Below are 17922 nucleotides of genomic sequence, written 5' to 3'. Positions count from 1 at the left end.
AAAGGAAGAACCGGGATTGAAGGGGTGACTTGTCCAAGAGGCATGACAGGCCCACCTCCCAGGGTCCTGGCACCAAACACTTCACTCTGTCAACCAGATTAGACCACGCGGTTCCCAAAGGCAGTCCCTGGCACCCTCAGCTGCTGCCCAGGCGCCTCCTCTGGTCCCCCCAGGAGGTGGGATTATGGGGTAACTCACCTTGGGCGGCACGAAGAACTCCAGGCGGAAGCGTTCCTCGGCCACAGCCCTGCGCAGGAGCAGGCGGCACTTCTGCCACTGAGCCGAGCCGCCGGAGCCCACGGCCGCGTCGTCGGCCACCATGAAGCGCAGTGCCCCCTCGCGCTGAATGTCCACCAGCTCCACCTTGGCAGCCAGCGTCCGCGACAGCCTCAGGCGCCGCGTCCACTTATCGCGGGGTTCCGCGGAGGGCTCGGCGGCGCGCGGGGCAGCTCCTGCGTCGGGCTCCGGCGAGGCGCGCCGGTGCCACATGTCGCGCACGCCGTCCACCACGCACAGACTCATGTTGCGCAGCGAGAAGCCCTTGCGAACACGGGCCTTGGTGGCCGCGTGCGCGGACACGTCCTCCGAGCTCCGCGAGTGGCCGTAGGGCGCCGCCTTGAGTGCAGAGGACTCCGCGGACTCCGGCTCCATGGCCTCCGCGCGCACGGCCGCGCCCCGAGTCGTCGGCCCAGCCACCAGCACGCGGCGCACCTCCTCGCCGAAGACGTCCAAGAAGTTGGCGGCGAAGTGGTGGGAGAAGGAGGCGCCGGCGTCGGGCGTGTCGTAAGCTGGGTTGTCTCGCAGGAAACGGCAGAACTTGTGCGCAAAGTCCACGGCGGCCGCCTGCGCATGCAGCTCGCAGAACTGCCGCCAGTCCGGGACCGGGACCGGGACCGGGGCGGCTGCGGCGGGGCCAGGGCCAGCACCATTCATGGCTTCCGTCCCATCGCAGCCACCTGCGGCTGCGGGCGAGAAGAGCGCACAGTGACTTTCATGCCTGTGATCAGTGCGCCCACCTGTCCCCTCCTTCCAGCTCCCCTAGGACTCTCTGGGGCTGTGTGTGTGTGTGTGTGTGTGTGTACACATGCACACGTGTGTGTTGTGGGACTACAGCAGGCAGCCATTCCAAGCAGCATGGGTGTGTGTAGAGAGAAAGACAACTGGGGCCGGGCGCAGTGGCCCACGCCTGTAATCCCAGCACTTTGGGAGGCCGAGGTGGGTGGATCACCTGAGGTTGGGAGTTCGAGATCAGCCTGGCCAACATGGTGAAACCCCGTCTCTACTAAAAATACAAAAATTAGCCGGTTAGCTGGGTGTGGTGGTGCACGCTGTAACCCTAGCCATTGAAAGGCTGAGGCAGGAGAACTGCTTGAGCCCAAGAGGCGGAAGTTGCAGTAAAAATACAAAAATTAGCCGGGCGTGGTGGCACACGCCTGTAGTCCTAGCCACTCCGGAGGCTGAGGCAGGAAAATCAGTTGAACCCAGGAGGCAGAAGTTGCAGTGAGCCGAGATCGCGCCACTGCACTCCCGCCTGGGCGACAGAGGGAGACTGTCTGCAAAAAAAAAGAGAAAGACAACTGGGGGGGCAGGAGGTGGTGTCTGCAGAAGGGGCAGCCCTGCATTCATTCTCTCCCCAAACAGTAGTCTCAGGGAACCTCAGGGTCATTCCTGGGGCTGGCAGAAGAGGCTGGGATGATGGATGCTTTCAAGTGGGGTCCCCATGAGCCTCTGGTGACCTCACTTCCTCAATGACCTCTTCTGATGTTCCCCAAAGCCGGGTAGAAAGGAAGAAGTCACATGGAATCCTGCTGTCTGGACCTTTGAAATATACCGAGGACTCAGCTCCTTCCTCCAGGTCCAGGCTGCCGTCCTGGGATTCACATAACTATTTTTCCTGCATGCAGCACTCCAGCAGCTGCTTTATGGTCCCCGGGATCCTGATCTCACTTCCTCTAAAGTCTGTTCTTCTCCCAGGAGCCCAGTCATTTCCAAAACTCAAGACCGCCATGTGCGGTGGCGCATGCCTGTAATCTCAGCACTTTGGGAGGCCGAGGCGGGTGGATCACGAGGTCAAGAGATTGAGACCATCCTGGCCAACATGATGAAACCCGGTCTCTACTAAAAATACAAAAATTAGCTGGGCGTGGTGGCATACGCCTGTAGTCCCAGCTGCCTGAGAGGCTGAGGCAGGAGAATCACTTGAACCCAGGAGGCAGAGGTTGCAGTGAGCCGAGATCCCACCACTGCACTCCAGCCTGGGTGACAGAGCCAGACTCCACCTCAAAAAAAAAAAAAAAAAAAAAAAAAAAAAAAAAATGCCGGGCGCGGTGGCTCACGCCTGTAATCCCAGCACTTTGGGAGTCCGAGGTGGGCGCATCACGAAGTCAGGAGATCGAGACCATCCTGGCTAACACAGTGAAACCCCATCTCTACTAAAAATACAGAAAATTAGCCAGGTGTGGTGGCAGGTGCAGGCTGGAGCAGGAGAATGGCGTGAACCTGGGAGGCGGAGCTTGCAGTGAGCCGAGATCGCGCCACTGCACTACAGCCTGGGCGACACAGTGAGACTCCATCTCAAAAAAAAAAAAAAAAGGAAGAAAAAAAGAAAAAGTAATAACAAAAAAATTGTCTTGGCCGGGCACATTGGCTTACACATTGGCCTGCAATTCCAGCACTTTGGGAGGCCCAGGTGAGCAGAGTGCTTGAGCTCAGGAGCTCAAGACTAGCCTAGGCAACATGGCAAAACCCTGTCTTTACAAAAAATACATAAAATTAGCTGGGCAAGGTGGCGCACACCTGTAGTCTCAGCTACTCAGGAGGATCACCTGAGCCTGGGAGGTTGCAGCTACAGTGAGCTGTGATGGGGCCACTGTACTCCAGCCTGGGAACAGAGCGAGACCCTGCCTCAAAAAATATACAAAAAAAGTTGATCTGAATGTGGTGACATGCCTATAGTCCTAGCTACTCAGGAGGATCACCGGAGCCTGGGAGGTTGAGGCTACAGTGAGCTGTGATGGCACCACTGTACTTCAGCGTGGGCAACAGAGCAAGACTCTGTCTCAAAAACCACCACCACCACAACAAAAACAAAAACAACAAAAACCAATCTGGATGTAGTGGCATGCCTAAAGTCCTAGATACTAAGGAGACTGAGGTGGGAGAATCGCTTGAGCCCAGGAGTTGGAGGCTGCGGTGAGCTATGATCGTGACACTGCACTCCAGCCTGGTGATAGAGACTCTGACTCAAAAACAAAACAAAACAAAGACAAAAACCCAAAACCAAAACACAAGACAGATCACGTCCCTCCCCTGCACAAAATCCTGCAGTGGTTCCTATTACAGTCAGAGTAAAAGCCGAGTCCTATGCACAGCCCCTAGGGCCTGACATAATCTGCCTCCATTTACCCCTCTGGATATACCTCCTGCCACTCTTCCCTGGCTGCACCTGCCTCCTTGCCCTCCCAGAAGCATAGCAGCCAAATTTCTACCTCAGGACCTTTGCACATGCCTGGAATGCTCTTTCCTCCACATTCCCTCACCTTCTTCGGGCGTTTCTGCTCAACCATTGGCTTGGCCAATAGCCTTCCTTGACCACTCTTGAGAATGACAAATCCCTCTGATGACAATACTCCCTCTGATGTGCTCCATGCACTCTGCCTATTTTCACCATTATCCTTTTTTTTTTTTTTTTTTTTTTTTTGAGATGGAGTCTCACTCTGTCGCCTGGGCTGGAGTGCAGTGGCACGATCTCGGCTCACTGCAAGCTCCGCCTCCTGGGTTCACGCCATTCTCCTGCCTCAGCCTCTCCGAGTAGCTGGGACTACAGGCGCCCGCCACCACGCCCGGCTAATTTTTTGTATTTTTAATAGAGACGGGGTTTCACCGTGGTCTCGATCTCCTGACCTCGTGATCCGCCCGCCTCGGCCTCCCAAAGTGCTGGGATTACAAGCGTGAGCCACCGCGCCTGGCCCATTATCCTTATTGCCGGCTGACATATCATATATTTAGTTGCTTGGTTGTGTGTCTCCCTCCACCTCCTTCCCCTGAGAATGCCAGTTTCACAAGGCAGGGATTTTGCCAGTCCTAGAAGCGGCTGTGTCCTCAGTGCTGGGCATACGGCAGGTGCTTGGGAAACACTGACTGAATGAACAAATGAATGAGTTCGGCACACCAGGCATGTCACAGCTGTCACCACCTAAGCCCTCACATGGGGCCTGAGGACAAACAGCTTGTTAGTGACAAGACAGGTCCAGGGTTCTTGCCCAGGTCTGCAGTGACTCCAGGACTTGAGGGGTCTCCTCCTAGTGTGGATCAAATATGGTAGTTCCCTCTTATTTAAGGGGTATATGTCCCGAGAACCCTAGCAGACGCTTGAAACTGGCTAATACTGAACCTCTGTACACTGTATTTGCGTGTGTGTGTGTGTGTGAGACGGGATCTCACTCTATTGATGAGGCTGGCCTTGAACTCCTGGGTTCAAGCAATCCTCTGGCTTTGGCCTCCCAAAGTGCTGAAATTATAGGCATGAGCCACTTGCACCTGGCCTACTACGTTTTTTTGGATCTAATAACCCAGACAGCTCCTAAGTGGCGAGCGGGTCATATCTAGAGCGCGGATATGCCAGACAAAGGGATCATTCACATCCCAGGCAGAACAGCAGGACAGTTTGAGACTTCATCCTGCTACTCAGAATGGCCTGCAATTTACATTTTTATTTGTATGTTTACTTCTGGGATTTTCTATTTAATATTTTCAGACCTCTGTTGACCACAGGTATCTGAAGCCTTGATAAGCAAAGCTGTGGATAAGAACCAAGGTTTTTTTTTTTTTTTTTTGAGACAGAGTCTTGCAGTGTCTCCCAGGCTGGAGTGCAGTGGCGAGATCATAGTTCACTGCAGCCTCCAACTCCTGGGCTCAAGTGATCCTCCCGCCTCAGCCTTCCGAGTAGCTCAGACTATAGGCAAGAGCTACCATGCCTGGCTAAAGGGACCAGGTTTTTGTACTGACATTGAAGACCCTGCTTCTTTCCATCACGATGGCCTGCATGCTTCTACTTACATTCCCACATTCTGGAATCTGGTTTCCCCCAGAATTCCCATTCAAATCCGATTTTGAAGACACCCCAATCCAGGAATCCCAGCTGTCTCCTCACCCCAGCTTCATCCTCTTATTCCCAGGCCCTTCCATCCTTCACAGCTCTGGATGGCTAAACTGCATGGCTTGGGCCCAGCCCATCACCTGGGGGGGGGCCTTGCCATTGTCCCTGGGGACACAGGTCTAACCTGCTGTGTGCTTACAGCCCCCATCCAAGCCAGGGGGAAAATTACCAATAGTGATGAAATAGGGTGATGTAGTGCCCTGGGGAGTCCCTGTCTAAGGAGCCAGCCTAGTGTTGGGGGACAAGCGACCATCCTTCCAAGGAACTGAGTTAGAGGATCATGCCCTCGCCTGTCCTCCCAGGATCCCCACAGTTCCCAGAATGCCCCTCCCTCGCAGCTCCTGGGATCACCATCTCATCTTTCCTCTGGGATCCAAACCCCGTAATTAAATGCCAGGTAAAAATAGCTGCCCCATTTTTGTGAGATCATCTGCGAGGCCTCTGGGCCATAGGGCACCGTGGGAATTCCCTCTCTCCTTGGGGCAACCTCGCCATCAATCTGCAGTCAATAACCAAGGGACAGCCCCAGGGACGGGAACAGGGCTCCCAATTGAGCCTGCTTAGCTTCAAGGACAGGTTTCCAAACCAGCGGTCTCCTAGGAGACTCCTGCCTTGGTACTGGGGGAGGGGAGTAGGGAGTTTGGAAGGTTTCCTTCAAGAGGTGGTTATTGCGTTGGGATTCATGAGTGCATAGAAAATAAAGAGGGTGCTGGGGGCCTGAACAATGAGTTGGGGACAGGACTTATCAGGACATTGGCGGTTGGGTAGTGGTGGTTAGAGTTCACGAAGGTGGGGGGAGGATGGGGACTGAGGAACCCACGAGCTTTGCTCATGCCTGACCTTTTCCCTGCCCCGTGCTTCCTCCTTTCTTCCCCTAACTCCTACTCACCCTTCAATAATTAATCCAGAAGCCACTTCTTCCAGGAAGCCTTCCCTGACACCCCTCCTTTCTCCCTGACCCAGGCCAGCACAAATGTCTCCTCTGAGCTCCCACAGTCTCCTCCTGCCTGTCTGTCTTGCATGGTGCCAGTTATAGGGTACTTCAAGTGTCAGTCCTCATGGCTGTCTCCCCATCTGACACAGAAAGTGCACAGGGCAAAAGTCCAGGCTCCTGGAACTTGCTTCTTCCCTGAGGGGTGGAGACGGGAACACAGCTGCCGCTGCCACCACCACCACCACCACCACCATGGCCTCCAGGGAAGGTCACGAGCCCAGACCCAGGCCTTGACCTGCGGGGGTGGCATTTCCTGGGGTGGGGTGGGGGGCGCAGCTGAACCCATGAAACCCTGTCCCTGAACTCCAAGCCCATCCATTTATCCCATAGGCTAGTGCTCCTGACGGTGGCCACCTCTCTCCCTATACCATTAGGACCCCCAGGGGGCTCAGAGCCAGTGACTTGGCAGCCTGGGAAGGGTAGGTGTGGGGTCCCTGAGTGAGGTGATTATGCCCCCACATGGGGCAGGCAGCGGCAGGCAGGAAGTCAGCCCCAGTGCCGAGTCCTCAGACATCAATCCCTGTCGCCCCCAGCTCCTCCTCCTGGCTGGAGGAACCCTTGGTAGGGAGAAGGCACAGAGATGGGGGACGGGGCCCTGGGGGAGGCTCTCGCAGGTGGGTCTCAGGTAGCCCTCACTGGAGTGGGAGTGGAACTTAGAGAGGAATCTTCCAAGGGCATGGCAAGTGTGGCCAGGTCCTAGGCAGGGACTGGCCTGGGAGGCACTGGGAGGTTGGGACTGCCCTGACCTCCCCTACCTAACCCTGCAGGCCGCCCAGGAGCCTGTGGGCCTGATGCCAGGCACAGAAGCCCTCAGTAGGTCCAGCCCCTGGATGCACAGAGGAAGCAGATTGAGCAGCTAGAGGGATAAGTCTCCAAACAGCAGTGCCAGCAGGGAGGCCCCCACCTGGCTACAGATGGAGAGAGGGAGGCCCGGACATGGTTCTCTGCAGAGGGGAGGCTGCAAGACACAGGGAAGGGGGCCTGGCTGTGGCAGGGGCAGGAGTGCACTGTCCCCATCCACCTTTGGGAGCAGAACTGGGGAGGAGACCACATGTAGGGAGCTTCGCTGAATTGGGCTCAAGGCGTGACCCTGCGGGGGCTCCCTGAGTGACACTGACCACACTCCCAACCTCTGAGCCCACTCGTCTCACTTTCTGACCACTCGGTGGCAAGATGGCACAGGAGGTGGTGTCTGCGATGTTATAACCCATGTGCAGGCATGGGCAGGGTGGGAGCTCCCCCAACCTCTGGGTGCTGCCAGGGTTGGTGTTTCAAGTCCTCTCTAGGGACTTTGCTCTTCCGACTATTCAGCATCTCCCTTTAGACCGTGCATAACCCTCTCTTCTGGCTGGATGTGGTGGCTCACGCCTGTAATCCCAGTACTTTGGGAGGCAGAGGCGGGTACATCACTTGAGCTCAGGAGTTCGAGAGCAGCGTGGGCAACATAGTGAAACTCCGTCTCTACTAAAAATACAAAAATTAGCCAGACATGGTGGCACACGCCTGTAGTCCCAGGTACTTGGGGGACTGAGGCAGGAGGATTGCTTTAACCCAGAAAGTTGAGGCTGCAGTGAGCCGAGATTGCACCCCTGCACTCCAGCCTGGGCAACAGTGCAAGACCCTGTGTCAAAAAACCAAACCAAAACAAAACCTTCTCTTCTCCCAGGAAACCTTCCCTATATTGCTGTCCCCCTCTGATCTCCAAGACCCTGTGGTCTTTAACTCTCTTGGTGGTCAGCTCTCCTCCTATGGTCCCAGGGTGTCAGAACAGACCAGCTGAGTTGGTGCCGGGCAGTGCTGGACTGGGCTCTGGGAGATCTGGACTCTATCCTGGGCCAGGCCCTGTGTCTCTTGGTGCCTCCACTTCCCTATCAGTAAAATGGGGCTGCTAGAGCTGTGTGTGGCTCTTGGGGCTCCTGATTTTTATGCAGAAGTGATGGCCTCGGACATTGAAGACTGGGCTGTCATTCTATTGGGACCAGGGACAGGTAGGGGGTTGCCTCTCCCCCTCACAGACTGCTTCTCTGAGGACTGGCGTTGGAGACAAAGGAAGCCCACCCCGGGCCCCCTACGGTGCTGGCCCTCCTCGGAGCACTGGGCGGTTAGGCCATCCTCCCCCCATCCATTACACCCCCCCACCTCCGGTTTTTCTGGGCTCAGATGGGCTGTCTGCCTTCTCCTCCTGAAAAAATGCTTTTTTGTTCTCATCTCGGATGGGATGGGGGCTTCAGAGGGGTTTTTGGTGGTGGGGGATGGAGCGAGGAGGGCAGGGGAAGCCTAAAGGAGTCCCTGCTCATCGCCTTTCCAAGCCACGGCCTCTCCTAACCCCACGACCAGCAACCCAGACAAGAGACCCCAACCCCCAGCCCGGCTAGACAGGTCCAGCCGGCATGGGGGAGGGGGCGGCGGCTTTCCGGCGGTAAAAATAGCGCTGACAATTGGAAGACAAAAAAAAAAAAAAAAAAAAAGCCGGTCTTCAGCACCCCCCCCGCCCCCGCGCAGCAATTCCAGACCCCAAGGCCAGGTCATTCCTTAAAATATTGATGAGTCGGACTCGCCGCCCCCCGCTAATGGGCCCGCGACCAATCGATGCGCTGCACAGTGGGCTGTGGCCCTGGGAGCGGGGAGAGGCAGAAGCCCCGCCCACGTCCAGCTGGCGCCCCCCACCTCCTCCCCAGCACCATCCCAGCCACAGGAGGCCAGGAGCCCCGGGAAGAGGAGGGATGGTCAGTGGTCCCACAAGTCAAACTAGCTATGCAGCACCCCAAAAGGCTGCACCCCACTGCCAAGAGACCCCCCTTCCTCCTGCACCCTCACTTAGCTCCGTCCTCAGAGTAGCAGTCAGAGAACCAAGTGCATGAAGGGGGACACGGTCAGAACTAAGGGTCCTCTCCTATGTTCTGGGTGTGCAGTGCCACCTACCCCCCAATGAACCATTCACGATGGGGAAACTGAGGCCTTTTTTGAGATAAAGTCTCACTCTGTGGCCCAGGCTGGAGTGCAGTGGTGCAATCATAGCTCACTGCAGCCTCGAACTCCTGGGCCCAAGCAATTCTCCTGCCTCAGCCTCCCAAGTAGCTGGGACTACAGGCACATGACACCATGGCCAGGTAATTTTTTTTTTTTTTTTTTGAGACGGAGTCTTACTCTGTTGCTCAGGCTGGAGTGCAATGGTGTGATCTTGGCTCATGGCAACTTCTGCCTCCTGGGTTCAAGTGATTCTCCTGCCTCAGCCTCCTGAGTAGCTGGGACTATAGGTGTGTCCCATCAAGCCCGGCTAATTTTTGTATTTTTAGGAGAGGCAGGGTTTCACCATCTTGGCCAGGCTGGTCTCGAACTTCCGACCTCAGGTGATCCGCCCGCCTCAGCTTCCCAAAGTGCTAGGATTATAGATATGAGCCAGTGCACCCGGTCCCAGGTAATTTTTTGATATTTTAGTAGAGATGGGGGTCTCACTATGTTGCCCAGGCTGGTCTCGTGCAGCCTCTTCTTGGGGTACCTCACTGCCTGACACAAGAGACAAGGCCTCACTCTGCTCACCTCCATCATCCTCAGAAAAGCTGCCCAGTCATGCCTTCTCATGTCCACTGCCCTTAGGGATCCTCAGGACCTTAGCAGCACTGGCCTAGCCCACTCAGCCTCGCTCTGGACAACAGAGGCTCCTTCAATCCTGCTGTTCCTCAAGCACCCTCCTGGCCTCAGTGGGGCAGTCCCTTCCACCCCTCCAGCCTCCTCTCTGCACCCCTCCCTGGGCAGGACACAGATGCTCTTTGGGCAGGCCATCCCTCCGGCCTGGAGTGACTCCCACCCGCTGACTAGGTGAGTCTCTCTCTCTCTCCTGCAGATTCAGGAACACAGCACACAGTGCAGTCTCTGCTTCACTGCTGAATACGTGGGCGTTGGTTTTCAAGCCCATCTTACTCCTCACCTCCCCAGAGACTGCATCCCCACAAGGTAGGCTCTGAACCAGGGCCTCCTGCCAGATGTGGCTGGAATTCCCCAACTCTCCCCTCCCAGAATTATCTGTGTTCATTCCACCACCCTGGCAGAAGGCAAAGTAGGCATGGTTTCTGGCCTTAACCCTTGAACTTGCTGTGACTTTGCTGCAGAGTGGGTGGGTGGGGGCCTTCTGGCTGGCGATGGGGACAGGTGTGGATTCAGAGCCCTTGGGACTTGTATGCCTCTGTATGGGTGAGTAGGTACTACGTGGTCTTGGCTGTTCTGAGCATTAGTTTCCCTAGCTGCTCCTCCATGCAGATAACGTTCTAGTCCAAGGCCCGCCCTGAGCAGCATCGCTTGGAGGCAGCTATTACAACAGCCCTGCACCCAGGACAACCCCAGGCCTCTCATGCCACGCTCAGCCTTTGCCACCGCCATGGGAGGGTGGGAGCCCTTCTGCTGAGCCCCCTGGCTTTTGCGGACATCCCAAGCTTGACAAGCCCTATTGGCACCGGGGCCTGCAGACCCTCAGTCCCAGGGGTTCCCACAGTTGCATCTGACAGTTGTTCCCCAGCAAAGGGAGCCCCACTGCCTGGGCATCTCACTATGGCCACCTCTGGTCATTTGACATGCTGGGACAGTGTTAAAAGTCTGAGATCTGGAGCCAGACTGTCTGGGTTTGGATCCCAGCTGCCCTGCTACCCAGTGAAATGACCCCTTGGACTCTGGAGCCTCAGTTTCCCCATCTGTTAAGATGGAGGCGATAGCAGTGCTAACCTTAAGGGGCTGTCATGAAGATTAAATAAGCAATTTGTTTAAAAATCACAGCTCTATTCATTCCCTTTTCCTCCAACTGCTCATGGCAGGCGGCTGCAGAGGTACCCACTGCCCCAACACATAAATCCAGGCTCCAGTGTGGCCAAGGTCGGCGTTCTAGAACCCACATTTCAGTGGGCCATGCTCCTGTTAAAACCTTTCTCCCCTCACATCTTCCCTGTAAGAAAGAGTTGTTTCTCCATTGTAGAGATGAAGAAATGGGGTTCTGGGGAGGGAGGTGACTACCCACCATGCTCTGGCCACCACGCAGTGGTGAGCTCCCACTGTGCGTCAGACACCAAGTGGGAGGGGCCAGGGCCGCAGAATGGGCAAGAGGGGAGGCCAGGTGCAGTGGCTCACGCCTGTAATCCCAGCACTTTGGGAGGCTGAGGAGGGCGGATCACTTGAGGTCAGGAGTTTGAGACCAGCCTGGCCAACATGGTGAAACCCCGTCTCTACTAAAAATACAAAAATTAGCCAGGCATGGTGGTGCACACCTGTAACCCCAGCTACTCAGAAGGCTGAGGCATGAGAACTGCTTGAACTCCAAGGGTGGAGGTTGCAGGGAGCCGAGATTGCATGCCACTGCACTCCAGCCTGGTCGACAGAGCAAGACTGTCTCAAAAAAATAAAAAAAAAAGGGGGGGTATGGAGCCAAGTTCCAGGCTGGTCCCTTTCTGAGACCTGTTTCTGGGGAACTCCGCTTCCAAGGGCAGAGTGGGAAGACCAAATCCCTGTTTCAGGAAAGGAAATGACCACCTTTAGAGGATAGGGCACTCTGAGCGGCTGGGTAGGGGGGCAGGGGAATCCACAGCTGGGCTCTGCAGGAAGTGGGGGTCAGATGAGCAGGGAGTCGGGGCCAGGACAACAAGCTAAGCCAGGGCCTGTGGGCTCAAGAGGCAGACTCAGCCTCCTTCAGGAGCGCCCAGTGCTGGACAGTTCCTGGATGGGCTCTGCAGGTGGAGGGCAGGCTGGGCTGGTTCCAGCTGCACTGGCCCTGGTTACTCCCACCCTGCCTTTCTGGGGTTGCAGAGCAGAGGTCCCCCCCAGTCTCCAGCCTTGGCCTGAGACACTCAGCCCCTTCCACTCCCCCAGTGTCATAAGTCTCACATGGGCCCTGGCCCAGTCCCCTAAACCTGCAGGATACCCCCTCAGTGCCCCCCACCAACTCATCCCACCCAGCTGCCTTCTGGCTTTTCCAGGACACTCATACCAGTGCCTCCTAAGGCCTCTGGTGGCACCCCTAAGATCTGAGCATCCCCAAACTCTGGGGCCTACAGGTGCTAATAAAGCTTCCCCGCGCCTTTCTCCGAGCTAAGCTCCCGGCCTGGCTGATCTCCAGGTACCTCAAACTCACCACATCCAAGTTCGAATATATCCTCTTCCTCCAACTCCTGCCTGTCCTCTGCACAGAGCTTCAGCACCCAGCCGGGCACTGCCTACTTCCCCTGTTCTGCCCCAATAGCAGGCAGGCCCCCAAGCCCACAGAGGCCTCGGGAATGCCCCTTGATCCTGTCCCCACCTCCACCCTTGCCCCCTGCCACTCCACCACACCACATGGCTGTGGCCTGTCTCTTCCACCAGACCGTGAGCTCCTGGCTGGCTGTCCTCTCCAGCCCCAACGTGGGCGCTACCCTCAGATGGCCCGGAAGTATGTGGAGAATGGGGCCCAAACCCTGCTTCACCCAGAGGAACCAAAAGATGCTGCACGCCCACACAGCGATGCCCTGCCTTGCTCTGCCCAAACAGGTGTGGGCTGTGACCTCGTGTTGAGGGGTTACACCTGCTATCCCCCTAGACAGAGCATAGCCATAAAACGGCACCCAGCCAGGTGAGCGGGGAAGAGAAACCTCCCTAGGACCCAGGGCTCTGACCTGGACAGTAAGAATGAGCGTAGCGCCAGGAAGACAGCAGCCAGGAGGCCTGAAGCCCCTAAACCCCCAATTCCTTGCAACCCAGGCTGCGTAGGCAGGGCAAGAAGTGCCAGCCTCTTGTCAGAGAGGAGTGGTTGGGAGGCCTGGCTTGTTGACTGCGGGACTTTGGGCCAGTCACTTCCCCTCCCTAAGTGTGTGGGGATAATAATAGCACTAAACCCACAGGGTTGTTGTAAACATGACACGAACAGCGACCCTGATGCCCATAGCTTGGCACAAGTAAGTTTGAAACCAAAAGCTCAGCCCTGGGAGGCCCAGGATCACTTGGGTGGAGATCCCACTTCCAAGACCCCCAAGGGAAGCCCACCGCTGGGTATTTGTACAGAAGTCCTCCCTAGGAGACTCACGCTAAGTAGGGAAGAGGGGTTTAGAAACTTTAGACAGATTTTTCACAACAAGGGTAAAAAGAAAAGTGTGTGCATTAACCCTTGGTTACCTAGAAGCATTCAACCAAGCAGCATCAGAAGCCAGCCTGCCACGGGGTGGGGCTGTTCTTGTATGTCGGTGGGACAGACCTCTAAGGAAGTAGCTGGTGGGAAACTGTCTCTGAGACCCCCGAAAATGCCCTGATCCACACTAGCCTAAAAGAAGTGCCACCACCACCACCACCACCAGACCTCTCCCAAAGTTCCTGGAGCTGAAAAGTTCTAGGTCACTCTCCCAACCTCTTTCTGCGTGGAGCGGGGAGGCCAGGAGGGAAGAGGTTGGGAGAGTTCAAGGTGGGACAGAGTAGGGGGGCTTCAGCTCAAGAGGCAGTCAAAACCTCTTGGGGAAACCACACCCCCTGCCCCCAGTCCTCCCAGAAGAGCTCCAGGGACCTGACTCTGGGACGCAATTCCTGCCCCTGCAGGGAGTTGCCGGTTCCTTAGCCAGGAGGCAGGCAGCACCATCCCATTTTACAGGGTAGGTGATGTTGGCTCGGGGGCATTGGTAGGGCTCCACCCAGGTCTGACAGCCTAGCCTGAGGCTCTCCCTTGCACTAGCTCGAAGTGCACGTAGATCCTGGCTTATTCGTGTTCAGGGTCTCGCCTGGGGCTGCCCGGTCTGCCTTGCGTGGCTCCTGAGAGGCTCCAGTCACTGCAGACTTCCCTCCCTGAAGGCCCCCACTTCGGGGCTGCAGGGGGCCAGGATGCGTCCCTGCCTCTGCCCGGCCTCAGCCCGCTGGGCTGGCGCGGTTCCGGCCCGCGCTGCCCGCAGGTTCATCAATGGCCGAGGCCCAAGGGCCTGAATGGAGGGCACGAACCCGCCCCTTCTTAAAGGCGCCGGCCTCTTGGGCACCCTCCACGATCCTCCCCGCAATCGGGGGCTCCGGGGAGCTCCCCGGGTGGGCGGGTCGAGAAAGCGGGCCCTGGGCCAAAGGGAGGGCGTGCCTGCCCAGAGACTGTGGCCTGGAGGAGGTCCTCCCTGATCCCAGCCCGTGGCCCTCACCCTCATAATAGGTTGACGCCCCCTCCCAGCGCTCCCAGCGTAGGGAAGAGACCTGGGCACCCCCTCCCCCAACCAGAGACCCCTCCTCTAAGGGCCCGGCTGCTCTCGCCCCACCACCCGGTCGGGGCCCTAGCAGGGGGCGGGGGCGCAGCTGCTCCAGAGGCGGCTCGGCCCCTCCAGCGGCTCCCCGCCCCGCCCGGGATGGGGATCGGGGAGCCGATCCCAGCTGGGGGCGCGTCCCCTCCCTCGCGCGCCCTCCTCCCTCCCACCCGCGCACACAAAGACGACACGCGCGGACCGAGGCGCGTGCGGCCGCTCTCCTCCGGGCAGCGGTGCGCACACAGCGCACGTCCCCGGGGACAGACAGGGGTCCCGGGGGAAGGACCAGGGAGCGAGGAACTGGGTATAAGGAGGCCATACCTACAGGCGAGCAGCTGCGGCCAAGCGGGCTGGGGCGCCGGCTGAGCGCTGCCCGGACCGCGGCCGGGCTCCCCGGGCCCGGTGGCTCATGGCCCTCGGCGGACTGGGCTCCCTCCGGGAGGGAGCTGGCGACGGTGGCGGCTGCTCTCTCCCTCGTTCACCGCCTCGAAGGCTCGTGCGCTCCTCGCGGTCCCGGCGCGTCCCCCGCGCGGCTCTCTGGCAGCCCAGCTCCGCGCGCTCCGAGCCCAGCCCCGCGCGGCGCGCCCCCCGCCCTCAAGGCGCGCGCCTCCCGGCCCTGGCCCCGGCCCCGCCCCCTCCGCGAGCCCGGCCCCGCCCCCCGCGCGTCCTGGCCCCGCCCCCGCCGCGAGCCCCGCCCCCGCCGCGAGCCCCTCCCCGCCCGCCCCCCGCCCCCGCCCCCCCGCCCCGCCCCCCCCTCCCGCCCCCCCCCCCTTGCGCCGCTCAGGCCCCGCCCCTGCCGCGCCCCCGGCCATCCTCGGAGCCCGAGCGGCGCCGGTGGCCGGTGCTTGCTGGCTCCCCGCAGCTGCGGTGCCGAGACTGCCCGGCCCTGGGGCCCGGCGAGAGGCGTTAGGAGCCGGCTCCGAGTCGCCCCATCTGGGCAGGTGTCCACCTGTCGCCGAGCCGGCCCCAGGCCAGGCGCGGGACTCCCATTCCTCCTCGCGGAGGCCACCCCTCGAGCCCGGGGTGGCGGTGGCCCCGGGAGCGCGGCGCGTGGGGCCGGGGGAATGTCCTGCGTGGCGGGTGTATGGGACGCGGACGCCCTCCAAGCGCCCCTCGCTGACGGGTGCTTCGCGGGAGCCGCCGCTGTGGCCAGACCCTCCGCAGCGGGGACAATGGGAGCCTGGAGGAGGCCTGGATGTCGCAACGGGGGAAGTCGACGTCTGGTTCTCATAAATCCCGAGAGCGCCACCACGCCCCCTCCCTGCAGCCCTCCGGTGCGGGAAATCGTCCCCGGGCCACAGGGCGGGACGGCCCCCCTGAGCGCAGTGCCCCCACCACCCAGCCTTCGCTGTGATGGGGGCCTGATGCCACCCGGAGAGGTGTCAGAGATCATAGAGGGGCGATGAGGGGCCACAGCCCTGGCACCTCGCTTACCCCTGCCCTGGCTCAAGAACTCGCCTGCGTTAGGGCAGAGACCAGTGGGGCTAAGGAAACAGTCCCGCTGGGCTTTGCGGGGCACTTGTAGCCTGACCCCTGGTGCTGAGGGCACGGCGCGGGGACTCTGGGAGGCTTCCTGAAAGAGGTGCAGGGGCCTCAGCAGGCCTGGAAGGGGTCTGAGAGGGGAGGGAGGGCTTCGGTGGGGGCAGAGGTGTGGAAAGGGCCGCTCAGAGAAGAGAGTAGTCTTGCTCCTGGAGATAGCAGGGGGGGACCCCTGGGTGTCTTCTCCCCTCATCTCCCTCCTTGTCCCCTGCCCCCACCTCTGGCGGTTCTGTCCTGGTCTGCTTGCCAGCCGGGGCTGCCTCCATCTGTGGCCCTCCCGGGCCCAAACTGACCTCTGACCTTTCCCAGAGCCATTTCCCATCTCTAAACTCCCAGGAGGCTGGACAGATGGGTTTTTATCCCCTTCTTAGGGATGGAAAGGTGGGGCTTCCAGAGTTGAAGGTGGAGAGGACAGAGCCCTCACCTGCTGCCCAAAACCCCCGTGCTGCCCTCCACGGGGGCACGGAAGCCAGGCAGGCCCCTTCCCTGCCCCACATCTCCACTCTGTTCCCTCCGCAGGACCAGGCCAGCAAACACTTTAATGAAAGCTTCGGCAGTGGGCCAGCCCTCGATCGGAGCTGCACACAGGCCTGCACGCCTGGCTGGGAACCAGGACACCTATGAATGAGGCCGGGAAGGGGGAGGAGGGGGTGCCCGAGAGTGGGAGAAAGGGAAGCTCCATACATGGCCTGGTTGTGGTCTCCACCCTCCTGGGAGAGGGGAGAGCCTGACCCGCGGTGGACTAACCTGGTTCAGAGTAGTGGGCTGAACTCCACTGCTGGGATGATAGTGGCCAGAGAGGGTCCTGAGATGGGAAGCCATGGGCAGGACAATAGCTTGGATCCATCCCCAGGGAGGAGGAAGTGAGGAGGGGCCGGCGGCAGAGCGACTGGGACCCACAAGGAGGAACTGATGGAGATGTGGAAGTGGCTGTGGGGGTGGAGGGGGCGTGGTTGGCCAAGAGCAGCTGTCACCTCGCTGGGGATAGGAATGAGGGTTGGGGAGGAAAGGTCCATCCTGGGTCCCTGAGGGCAGGAGGCTTGAGGGGCTTGGAGGAAGTCCTCATGGGGGAGATGAGGGGTGCTGGGACTGGGACCCCAAAGAAAGGCCCCTGGATACACACGCTTTAGACTGTTCAGAACTAAAATGGAGGCAGAGGTAGCACAGGGGACCCTGGCCTGGTGGGCTGCAGTGGGGAACCTGGGTTTGCAGCCAGTCTTGTGACACCTGGACAATGGATTAATGGACCCACTCCAGACCCGGAGAATGTGCTCCTCCATCTGAGGCTGGGCTGGAGGTGAGGTGGCCCAGAACCTGTGGCTCAGGGGGGCTCCCATGCGAGGCTGGTGCTCAGGGGGATTGATGGGCACAGGCTCTGCAGCCCCTGGCAGGCGGGGGCCCATGGGAAAGGGGAGCACAGAAAGGGAAGCAGAGATTCCCCAGGAACTGACGTGGACCAAGACACGTCATACACCCAACCACAGCCTGACAGGTGGTGGCTTTTTTTTTTTTGAGATGGAGTCTCACTCTGTTTCCCAGGCTGGAGTGCACTGGCACGATCTCGGCTCACTGTAACCTCCGCCTCCCGGGTTCAAAAGATTCTCCTGCCTCACCCTCCCGAGTAGCTGGGATTACAGGCATGCGCCACCACGCCCGGCTAATTTTTGTATTTTTGGTAGAGATGGGGTTTCACTATGTTGGCCAGGCTGGTCACGAACTCCTGACCTCAAGTGATCCACCTGCCTCAGCCTCCCAAAGTGCTGGGATTACAGGTGTAAACCACCACACCTGGCCCCGGGTGGTTTTTGAATAAAGGAATGGGTTTCCGTTTTTGATGGTGCTACTTGTCCTCTCAAAAGCACTCGGACACTGGATCTGGGTTTCAGCAGAGCTCTGAACATACTCATGGAATTCCTGGAGATGAGAAGAGGGGGAGGAATGTTCTGTGTGCCCAGCTGTGAGGCCAGCCCCAGCTCCCAGGGGTGGCACCACAGGCGTCCCCACCAGCCTCCAGT

The 17922-nt window shown here is 58.9% G+C and overlaps 1 protein-coding gene across 4 annotated transcripts in view; it reads right to left on the bottom strand.

Moving 5' to 3' along the window:
- The window catches only part of SH2B2 (SH2B adaptor protein 2), a 37226-nt gene extending 20128 nt beyond the window's left edge, over positions 1–17098 (bottom strand). The window contains exons 1-2 of one of the 4 annotated variants that reach the window (XM_030796744.1): positions 16655–17098; positions 199–962 (exon numbers count right to left, since the gene is read on the bottom strand). In XM_030796744.1, the coding sequence (XP_030652604.1) occupies positions 199–962; positions 16655–16754 (864 nt within the window). In that variant the 5' untranslated portion in view covers positions 16755–17098. Of the gene's footprint in view, positions 1–198; positions 1206–14689; positions 14905–16654 lie in introns of those variants that run through there. The other 3 variants (XM_030796743.1, XM_030796745.1, XM_030796746.1) reach the window with 3 other exon arrangements.
- Between the last annotated feature and the right edge of the window lie 824 nt (positions 17099–17922).

This window comes from Nomascus leucogenys, chromosome 17 (genome assembly GCF_006542625.1).
Source record: "Nomascus leucogenys isolate Asia chromosome 17, Asia_NLE_v1, whole genome shotgun sequence".
NCBI classification, from domain to species: domain Eukaryota; kingdom Metazoa; phylum Chordata; class Mammalia; order Primates; family Hylobatidae; genus Nomascus; species Nomascus leucogenys.
This window is presented reverse-complemented; position numbering and strand designations above follow the sequence as displayed.